Source organism: Sander lucioperca, chromosome 5 (assembly GCF_008315115.2).
Source record: "Sander lucioperca isolate FBNREF2018 chromosome 5, SLUC_FBN_1.2, whole genome shotgun sequence".
NCBI lineage: Eukaryota > Metazoa > Chordata > Actinopteri > Perciformes > Percidae > Sander > Sander lucioperca.
The window spans coordinates 40,617,117-40,628,636 of NC_050177.1; the positions used below are offsets into that span (position 1 = coordinate 40,617,117).

The 11,520-nt window shown below is 41.5% G+C and overlaps 2 protein-coding genes across 2 annotated transcripts; one reads left to right on the forward strand and one right to left on the reverse strand.

Annotated features, from left to right (window-relative positions):
• Nucleotides 1-1,698: 1,698 nt before the first annotated feature.
• On the reverse strand, nt 1,699-4,331 carry nup88 (nucleoporin 88). The gene has a single exon (XM_031286980.2). It carries the CDS (start codon nt 4,304-4,306, stop codon nt 2,078-2,080), a length of 2,229 nt encoding a protein of 742 aa, XP_031142840.1. The 5' UTR covers nt 4,307-4,331; the 3' UTR covers nt 1,699-2,077.
• psmd8 (proteasome 26S subunit, non-ATPase 8) lies at nt 4,280-11,502 on the forward strand. Its single transcript, XM_031286981.2, has 7 exons — nt 4,280-4,456; nt 5,934-6,006; nt 6,113-6,215; nt 6,325-6,490; nt 8,009-8,109; nt 9,632-9,743; nt 11,092-11,502. Exons 1-7 carry the CDS (start codon nt 4,352-4,354, stop codon nt 11,227-11,229), a joined length of 798 nt encoding a protein of 265 aa, XP_031142841.2. The 5' UTR covers nt 4,280-4,351; the 3' UTR covers nt 11,230-11,502.
• Nucleotides 11,503-11,520: the final 18 nt, after the last annotated feature.

An 11,520-nucleotide genomic window follows, 5' to 3' on the forward strand; every position in this document is an offset into this window, starting at 1 on the left:
ATATCATTTTAGGAATATATGTATGAAGAGTGGTTTTTTTCTTCCTTTTCGTTTTTTAACCCCCTCATCCCCTCCGAAAATGCTCACAACCCACTAACCTGAGAAACACTAACAACAGGGAGCATTACATAAATGATTGACTTTTATCTTTATAGTTTGAATGATTTTTCACACAAATCAGTATTTCATTATAGAATATGAATAACACCTTTTCACCTTGACTGTACTAAAGTATATGGAACAAGAATGAATCAGAAATTTGTTTCAATATCCTTTTTTTTTTTTTTTAATTTATATCTGTGCATATAGTAATTTATTTGTGAAAAAAAATAAAAAGTTGAACCGAAAAAAAATTCCTGAAATTCCAAACCTGCAATAATAGCTGCAAAAAGAAACATCTTTATTTTTTTATTAATTCTTTCTTTTTCTTTATGTGACTGTATGTCTTGTATCACTTGTGGTTTCTTGTATTGTCTCATATTAAAATAAAATTTAAAAAAAAAAAAAAGAAAAACATCAACATATAGCTACACTATAGTATCATCACGCATACTGTTCAGTACTGTGAGGGTTCCTCCCTCTCACCTGCATTTAGCCACAAGTTGTCATCAACATCACATCTTACCTCTGCTCGTTCAGCTGAAATCAGCTGCTTGGAATGATTATTTCATTTGATTGTAAATATTCTGCTAAGATGTTCTATATATTTTAATATGGTTATTTCCAAATAAAAAATTGCCATCATTCAGGTGTTTTAACCAATTTGAAAGCAGTGTGTTAGCATTTGAACAAGGTGCTGCAGATATAGTGTTCTGCAAGTGGTGGAGTGTGAATGACAAAAGAGTTCATGGATTTTGGTAAATGTATACATACATACATAAACCTTGTGTTGTCTTCGGGTCAAATTTGACCCGTTTTCTAAATGTCTATATAAAAAATATGGGTTTCTTTTTAACTACCTAATTGTAATTACCCAAAAATAACATGGATGATTCCATACAACGCGCTTGGCAAGTACAACAAAAGATCGGATCTATACTTTCATTGAATTTTGGTGTTTTTATACATTTTTTAACATTTTAATTTTTTTTTTAAATGTTCCCAAACAGTATCCTCACTGAACGTTGACATATACGCCTCTGTGATTATTCTTCCTTTAATATTAGTCTAAATAATTCATAATTTCTGCTTTTTTAACTCAAGAATTAGATATGATTTCCTATAAATGATTATTATTGGCCATGAATTCCAAAAATAACTGTAAAAGTAGTGGCAATAAGTTGGTGTTAGTGGTGTTTATACTTGGTAGTGAAAAGAAGCGTTAAACGCAGCAACAAAAAAAGTGCAAAAAACATTGACAAAAGCACCAAAAGTGTTAAAAAAAAACGACCTGGAAAGGTTTTCATTTTTGAGCCGGGAGGACGACGCATGGTCGAATGGAAGACAACACAAATGTTAAGGCATTTTGTGTGAAACCAATAAAAATGATGCACAGGTTGGTCCACATAGACTAATATTTCACTTACTGTGTGAGTTTTGACACACGCATGCATTGTTAGCAATTAAAAAAACCTGGAAGACTTCAAAACAAAAGACCTATCCTTCAATCTTCCTTTCTCTGCTTTTTTGGTGTTTTAAATTCACCTATACAATAGTTATTGAAGTAATGTGTCACAAATGAGTAAAGACAGTTACTGAGAACTTTATTTTTTTTATTATTTAATCCAAAAAGTAAGCAAACCCTGTTGAAAAGCTCATTTCCCATTGTACCTGCATATCCATAAAGCACTCGAATGTTAACATTTAGAAACAGTGATGTAAGAAATATGCAACATGTTGAAACTGATCGTAGCCCTATTACGAGACAAAGAACACGTAGTATGAAAGGTAAAGTTATATCAGCGAATATAAAATATCTTTCTATGCAAATACCCATTCCACACAGGGCACATTAACTCACTGAGTGGCGCACCAACTCCAGCTTCTCATCAAATCGTCACAAAAAGGCAGATTTAATAACATTTGAATTATGTTCCCTACGTTTTTTGCAATACACGTTTACTGTTTTCTCCAGCACTTAGAAACTGAAATGGTTTTTGATGTCTTTGATCTGTTTCATCATGTCACCAATTTGCTGTCCCTGTTCTCTGAGGACGTCCTGAACAACCTTCTTCTGGTGGACGTTGAGGGACACTGTGCTCCTGGCTGCAGGTGCATCCTTGTCCACTTGTGTCTTCTGGTACTCCATCTTCATGTTCACCTGTCGGATGCAGTTGTTCAGGTGTTTCAGTTGATCGCTGATGCTCTGCAGCTCCTTCTTCATATCCTTCTCGCTGTTTGACAGTATGGGCAGCTGGCTTTGCAGGCTGCCCAGGACGTTCCGAACCCGGTTCATAATGGCTTCCTGGCGATACTTTGCGTCTTCGTACTTATCAGCCAGCCTCTCCGCTGCCTCTCGCAGACTCTTCCTCTCCTCCCGGCACAGAGTCAACTCTTCCAGCTGCTTGGCCTTCTGGCTCGTCAGCAGTTTGACCCGTCTCTGCATCTCTTCGCGGGCCATGTCCTGCTTGAGAATGTACTCCTCGCGGAAGACCTGCGTGGCTCTGCTGAGGAGCTGCAGACACTCCGGAGGCGGCGGCGACGTGTCCTTGTCCCTGGCCTTCAGCACAAGAGGATTGGTGGAGCTGCGTGCCAGGATGTTGCGGATGTGCTGCTCGAAAGAGTCGTCGGCCATCCCGCGCAGGGGGGAGCTGCCAGAGCCTGGACCCGGAAGGGAACAGAGCAGGGGAGGGGAGGGAGGGCGGATGGAGCTCAGCAGCGGCAACAGGATGCACTCGTAGGTGCTGGTGATGCAGACCATGGTGGCGCCCAAGGAAAGGTCAGACACAATCAGAAAGCCACAAACTGGAGCCGACTGGCTAGTTTGGAGCGGTCTGGTACACAGAATGTGCTCCACAATACAGCGCTTCTCAGCAGCCAGCTCTTGGAGACTGTCCTTATCCTCCTCGCCTGACTGGAGGAACTTCTGCAGCTTGTTGACCCAGATGAGACCCACGCTGTGCACGCCTGCTTCATGGGTGCAATGATACCTGTGCTGGCACAGGGGGTCTCTGTGCAGTCTGATTGGGCAGGTGAAATCAAACTCTTGAGGCTCTTCGTCCTCCCCTGTGGCTACTTTGAGGGTGAGCTCCAGCTCAACACACTCAAACACATAGAGAGCCGGCACTGCCTCTGTGCCTCGGATCCACTTCTCCACCGCCCCCGCCTCTTCCTCTTCTTCAGACTCCAGCACCACACAGTGATACAGTGTGCCCGTTTCTGTGGCGATGACCAGGATGCTGGGCACACATGGCAGGCAGAGGATGGCACAAGCATCATAGCCATAGTTATCCTCTGCTGCGGGATACATCGGGAGGGGTCCGACGGGTTTGGTTAGACTCACACCATTTGTCTGGCTCGTGTAGCTCACATAGGTCTCCCCATTTTCGTAGAGGATGTACAGCGGGTAGACCAGCTGCTCTCTGGAGCGCTGTGCTGCCAGCTGCCGAAGGGGGGACGAAATCGGCCCGAAGTCGAACGCCACGGCTATCTCACCAAGAGACGCTGCGTAGGAGCGGACCGGAGGCTGGCCGCTGCTGTCATCGTCAGACTGTGACACCGACAGGACTTTGGCCGGCGTCTGGGGCGACTTCAAGCCATAAAACCTGATGGTGTTGTCGGATGTGAGCAGCACCAGGTGGGGCTCGTCGGTCTCGCTGGGGTACCAAGCCGCCTGCCGCAGACTCACTGACGGCGAGCTGGTGAAGAAGCGCTCCGCCACCGGGATGGTCTTGCAGTTGATTTGGCTCCGTCCGCCCTCGAACTCGGACCTCTTACCCCACCGCTGAGGAAGCTCCAGCACCGAGACGCCCCGCTGCCCGACGAGCGCGACGTGGTGCTGAGTTGGACTTAGCAACACCTGGCACAGTTCGAAGAGAGGAGGGTTGATGCACAGCAAGGTTTGGTAGTTCCCGCTACTGCGACTCTCATCTGTGTTTAGCTGTCGCAAGTTGGTCGTGTAAAACACGCGGTCTGTGTCGTCCCACACGAACAAGTCCCCACCCAAACAAAAGGTGAGGTTTTTAGCGAACCCTCTTTCATTTGCGTTGGGTTTCAGATCCAACTTCCCTCGTATTTTTTGGAAAATAGTATGGTTTGGCAAGTCGTTCAACCATCGTTCTGTGCTCATCGCCGCCATCTTGATCCAACGTCTGGTCTCAAGTAAAACGTTCCGTCCATAGCAACAACAGTGCTTCACGACAGTCATTTAACGTATTACGGTGGCCGGTGTCGTATATTTTGCAGAATCACCATGGCGTTGAAAGAGACTGCGGGGCTGTATGAGACACTCAAAGCAGAGTGGAACAAGAAAACCCCAAACCTGAGTAAATGTGGAGAACTTCTGAGCAAACTTAAGGTAGAGTCGCACATCAAATCGTCGTTTTATTTTTATGAGTCCAACCAGGAACACTGCCTATTTAGAAGCGCTAAAAGCTCCAGTACTGTTAGCAAATGTAGCTGGCTAAGCTTGCTAACTTAGGCTAGCCATGCTAACGTTGTGTGTAGAGTTTTCTGTTAGGTAACGTTAAACTAGACACCTACGATAATATTAATGTTAGGGCGATAACACTGCGTTTCCATTTGTTAACTACATGTTAGTGTTTGGCTAATAAGTTAATTTAATCATTTTAAGATTTCTGTCACGACAGTCAGAAAACAGTCCGTGTTGCTAACGTTACGTTAACGTACAGTTGGATAATTCATTGTCCAACTAGTTTCAACCTGGAACTGATAACGTTACCCAAAACACATCTTCGCGAAAGATAATTGCTGTTAAAATTGTTAAGATTACGTTTTATTTTCCAAAACATCGTGCCGTCACAGGAAGAGCTGACAGCACGTTTGATGCAGTTATGAAAGACAGAAATATTCAGGTCTAGTTAAGTAAAAGTAGCAATACTACAGTGTACTATGTTACTAGTAAAGGTCCTGCTTTCAACCTAACGTTGTTACTTAAGTAAACGTACTTAACTATTAGTATCAAAATATACTTAAAAGTAATCATTATAAAGTTGACCCTATTTCAGAATAATATATTACTGGATTATAATTATTGATGCCCTTATGTTCACATCACTTAAATGTTGCAACTGGTAATGGTGGGGGTCATTTTAATTACTTAATACAGTGCTGGGTAACTACATTTATAAAAAAAAATATATCATAATTGTGGCTCAGTGGGTAGAGCAGAGGTCCAGGGTTTGGGTCCGACCTGTGGCGATTTCCTGCATGTCTTCCCCCTCTCTCTCTCTCTTCTCACCTAGCTGTCAATTAACCCTTGTGTTTTAAATTTTTGTTTTATATCAGAAAATATGGGACGTAGAAATAAGCGTTGAAAATGTGTAGAAGAAAAATTAAAAAATTTAAAACGTTGGAAAAAGCAAAAACAAACTGTGAAAAAAGGCGTCAAAAACGTCGAAAAAAATGTGTTTTTTTTCAAGGTTGACGGGAAGACAACACAAGGGTTAAAGGTGGAAAAGCCCAAAAAAATAATCTCAAAAACAAACAGTATATCATAATTCATTAGTTAATTTGTATTAATAATCTAAAACCGTAAAGTAACTAAAGCTGTCAAATGTAGTGGAGTAAAAAGTAAAATTTTTGCCTCAAATGTGGTGGAGTAGAAGTAGAAAGTAGCATTAAATAGAAGGAAAAAAAACTTGAGTACCTCAAAATGTTAAGTACAAAAACATTGATTAAATGTATTTAGTGGATTATATTTAGGTACAATCCACCACTGATGGAGAATTATGACGACAAACAATTCAGATAACACAAGTGACACGTTAAGTTTGAAGATTTGTAGAAAATGACGTCAAACTTATTTTTTACAGGTTTCATTACTGGAGCTGAACTTCTTACCTACCAGTGGGTCCGCGCTCACCAAGCAGCAGCTCATTTTAGCTCGTGAGTAAAGCTGACAGACAACATTCATATTAATCATGTTGAAGTGTTTGGCGTAGTAGAAGATGTCTCTAATTTGGACCGTTGTGTGTGTGTGTCTGTGTTCCAGGTGATGTCCTTGAAATTGGAGCCTTGTGGAGTATCCTCAAGAAGGACATCCCGTCCTTTGAAAGATACATGGCCCAGCTAAAATGTTACTACTTTGATTACAAGTAATGTCACCTTTTTTTGTTTTTTAATGTGTACAGTTTGGGATTTAGCTACACGGGAGTACTCACTGGGCTTTTCTAACATGGCTCTCTATGTTCCTTTGTCATTAAGGGAAGAACTGCCTGAAGCTGCCTACATGCACCAGTTACTTGGACTCAACCTGCTCTTCCTGCTCTCACAGAACCGCGTGTCTGAGTTTCACACAGAACTGGAGAGACTGAGCGCACGAGATATTCAGACCAACGTATACATCAGACACCCGGTGTCCCTAGAGCAGGTGCTGCAATTTACCCCTCGACAAAGCACTAATTCAGCGTTTGATATTGCCTTGTTGTTCTGCTGTGACCGGGTATCAAGGGTAAAATGAAAATGGTGCATCCAATTACTAATTTGTACCCTCAAATCAGTATCTTCACATTATTGGTGCAGTAGGAATTGGTCGTGGGGTGTCCAGTCGATTAGGGGGGGAGCACCTATACATTTATTGGCAGGCTACCAGCTGTGTGCCCTCAGAGTACGGAATTAAATCCTTCATGTTATCACATCACCCTAGTCCCGCAGTGCCCGACCTATCTCCACAGCGCTGCAGAGGAAGATCTGGCAATATAATGGCGTTTTTCCATTTCATGGTACCTGCTCGACTCGCCTCGACTCTACTCGCCTTTTTTGGTTTTCCATTTCGAAAAAAAAGTCCCTGGTACCTGCCAACAAGTACTTTTTTTTTTTTTTAGTACCACCTCCGTCCAGGTTCCAAGCGAGCTGAGGCGATACCAAAAGGTGACGTGAAAACCTGCAGACTACTGATTGGTCAGAGAGAATCGTCACTAATTACCGCGTCATCATTGCCAGCGACAGACGGGGCTGTCCTGAACAAACCCGCCATTTTTAAATAGTTTAGCCAGCGGTGTTTTTTTGTTTTGTTTTTTTTGCTGCCTCCAGCTTCTTTTTTGAAACAAAATGTGTCTTCTGGCAACAGCCACATACCGAGAGTCAAAAACAACACACCTTAGACGTTCTGTGTGTGTGTGTCGCGTTAGGTCACGGCAGTTTCCTGCGGCGTCGCTATGACGACCAGCCAAGCCTAAATCTGCAATGGAAAATAGAGGACGGGGCACCGCGGCTGGGTCAAGCCGAGTAGAGTCGAGCAGGTACCATGTAATGGAAAAACGCCATAGGTATACACTCCTGGATAGGAGAAAAAACAGTCAGGGCGTTTGCATTTCTTTAAAACCAATCACAATCGTCTTGGGCGCTAAGCTCCGGACGCAACGACGGTGACTCTGCAAAATAGTCTCGGGAAGGAACTTGTTTTGGTGGAACATTTGCACCCCGCAAAAGGAAACGCCACGTACAATATTAAATGAAGTTATCTGTTGACACAGTACAGTAACATGAGCTATTTAAATTAGCTGGATACATGGTTGAACCTCACATCCCGTCGTTTCAGTGCTCCCATGTTTACTTTTGGCGGGCCAGGTTTGACTGCTATGTGCAGACATGCCTCTGTAGTGCATTGCAGAATAAATGGTAAAAAAAATCTGGTCATAGACAATCTACGTAGGTCACTAAAATGTATTACAGTGTGACTTTGTGCTGAGATACATTGATGTGCTATCTGTGATATGTTTTACTCACAAATGATTAATTCAAAGGAACAAATTACTAATTAATCGCCGCAAATTATCAAGATTTACCCCCCCCCCCCAGATAAATGCAGGGCTCTGTGGAATTCTCTATTCACATATAATATGAACATTGTGTCAAAAAATAACTTATGTAAATTTCACCTTTTCAGTACTTGATGGAGGGAAGCTACAACAAGGTATTTCTCGCCAAAGGCAACATTCCTGCTGAGAGCTACAACTTTTTTATAGATATTCTGCTCGACACAATTCGGTAAGAATCAGTATGGTAACCATGCCTACTATCATTTCTGCACTTAGTCATTTACGTGTGCTTTATAGCCAATGCTGTTTATTTTCCCTATGAAATTAATTTGTATGTTTTGGTCGAAGTCCAAAAAGATCTTGTGGTTTTGACATTTTTGTTGTTGCTTACGTTATACTATGGCCGTGGAAAATGTTGGCGTATGTCATGATTGGCCGACAGTCCACGAAAACTATATCGGGACACCTTCAGCATAGTTATGGTCAGCAGTTTAAACAGGCTATGTTCACACTTGCCGTCTTTTATGAAGCTGCCAGCGTCTGTTTTACATTATACAGGGTTCATACGTTTTGAAAAAACCTGGAAAAGTTATGGAATTTGAAAAGTGTGAATTCCAGGCCTGGAAAGGTTTTGGAAACATAAAAAGACCCAGAAAGTTTTGGAAAAGTCATGGAATTATTTTTTTTTACACAGTATAATATGTGATTAATAAATGTATTTTCACGTCGTCCTAACCTCACCGTTCTATTCAGAGCGCGATATTACGACTCCCACTATGAACCACATAAATTGTCATTCATTTTATTGTTAAACCTCTGAGGGTAAACTTTAACACAGATTTTTATTCTTATTGTATAATGTCGACTGACATTTTCAGGAATACATAGTCATGGAAACTTGCCGAAAAGTATTGGTTAAAATGCGTATGATCCCTGATTATAATCCTGTGGAGTAAACCGTGTTTTCAAGAAAGTCGTGAGTGCTTTTTTAAACGCCACCGCCGACTTCTTTTCTGCAGCTCGGAGCGTCTTTTTGAAGTTAAAAAAAAGTTCAACTTTTCTGAAAAAACGCCCTACGTCAAGTACTTTTTTTTTGACAGCCGACCAATGACAAGCGGAGTAGCCAGACCTGTCGTTTCCATAACAACAAGAAAAAATGGAGTCTGAGCACAGCGAGTTATATGATATGACCGGGTGCTCCCTGTTCAGGGAACTCTTTGTTTTATCTAACGTTAGCAGCGCTCTCTCTCTCTCTCTCTTTGTTCTTTCTCTAGCTCGCTCCACCACTTAGTTTTATCTAACGTTAGTTACTCCACATAGCGCACTAGCTAGGATACTGTAGCAGTAGCTGTTGTTATAGCAACAAAAGATGCTCTCGGCTGCTTTTTTGGAATAAAAACGCTGCCAACTTTTTTTTTCTCGCCCTAGTCAACTTTTTTTCAAGTGTGAACATAGCCCTGCTAGTTAACTCAACATGTTGACCAAAACGAATGTAAAATGGGTGACAATTGAAATACAGTGTCCCTTTTCTTTCCCATGGTAAGTGGTAAGGTGTCTGCTATAGAACATGATGGACTGCAAAGGAAACTCTACCTCAGTCATTTTCATTTATCAGGAAGGACACCTCTGTTTATTTTATTATCTTTATTCATGATTGTGCTGTAATCCGCAGGGTGCAAAAAACACCATGCGATAAAATGCCATCATCTTCTAATGGTAACTTTAACTAAAACTGACCTTTTCAATTGCAGTGATGAGATCGCAGGCTGCATAGAGAAAGCATATGAGCAGATCCAGTTCAGTGAAGCCACCCGTGTGCTTTTCTTCAGTTCCCCAAAAAAGATGACAGAGTATGCCAAGAAGGTATGTATATTTATTTTTATTTATTATTTGGAAGCAAACGTTAATTATACATTTTTATTTGAAGTAGTGTGCAGAGATTACAAGAAGAAAACATTAAATTGTGTCCACCTATATTCTCAGTCACCGGCAACTGACTCATTGGGATTTTATTTACCTGAAGAAATGAAGGGATGGTACCTAAAACACACCAACAATTGAATGCAAACTGAGTACAATTTAGCAACATTTCACTGTGTAGGTGTCATTTCTATTAGAAGTGGTTCTTCATACTCCATATACAGCAGATACAATTTGTATTTCCCTCGTGCTGGGAGAACCTGAATACGCGTCATTTTACAAACAGCCTGTCGGGGTTCTAAAACCAGGCCAAGCTTAATAGAGGACCGCATACGTTATTTGGTCCAATGAGCAGTATTGAAATAAATGGAAGCTCATAAAACAATTTAGGTAAAGTGGAAAAAGCAGCCAGGCGTTGAATGGAAGTCCACATAATTCAATTCTATTTATAGTGTCAAATCACAACAGGAGTTATCTCAGGACACTTTACAGATAGAGTAGGCCTAGACCACACTCTGTCATTTACAAAAGAGCAACAATTCTCACCAAGAGCAAGCATTTGGTGCGACAGTGGCGAGGAAAAACTTCCTTTAAACAGGCAGAAACAGACCCAGACTCTTGGTGGGGGGGGCCATCTGCCCCTGCCGGTTGGAACACAGAGACACTGATACAGATATACAGATATAGAGAAATATGACTCATAATAATTATAGCAGTTGGTATGATAACCAGTAGCAATTATAGTAGCAATAAAGATAACCGAACTATGACTAGAAATAATAATAGTAGTAGCAGTGCAGGGCGTCGAACATAATTTATTGTTTATACTTTCAGCTGTTGTCAAACAAGTTTTTATTTAGGGCTGGGCAATAATTTGATGTTATATCGATATCGCGATATGAGACTAGATATCGTCTTAGATTTTGGATATCGTAATATGGCAAGTGTTGTCTTTTCCTGGTTTTAAAGGCTGCATTACAGTAAAGTGATGCAATTTTCGGAACTTACCGGACTGTTCTAGCTGTTCTATTATTTAGCTTTACCCACTAAGGCATTAAATCATTTCTGGAGATTACTAATCAAAAATCTCGTTGTGTAAATAACATTTAGTTAAAGCACCAATAGTCAACCATACAATATCGTAGATGTTTGATTTTTCCCTATATCGCCCAGCCCTATTTTTTTATTGTCATTTAATGTCCATAGTTGAAGCAAAATTCCATCCTTGATTCTTGCCTACAAAGAATTAAAATGCCAAACCGCCCAAACTGATTGTTCATTTTCATTTCAGAGGGGATGGAGTCTGAGCCCAGATGGCTATTACTCTTTTACCACTCAGCAGCAGCGGACAGAAGAGGTGACCATCCCTTCCACGGAGCTGGCTCAACAGGTCATCGAATATGCACGACAGCTGGAAATGATTGTGTAACGCGCCCCCCCCCCCCAGGAACACACTCCGACACACACGCCGCTGACCCAGCGTACACCCAGTCAGCTCAAATGCAGTTCCTCTGAGGAATATGACTTTATTGATAACCAGAGTGGTTGATTTATTGCCCATACCTCAGAAATCAATCCACATGTATTTTTTTCCTGTATTCCACTTATCTGCAAGTCTTCCTGTCTGGAAGTTTGCTTTTAATTTAAAGATGGGGAACGATACTAAAAAAATATCACAGGTCACCATTCAGCAATTGCTACACGTCAACCATTATTGAAG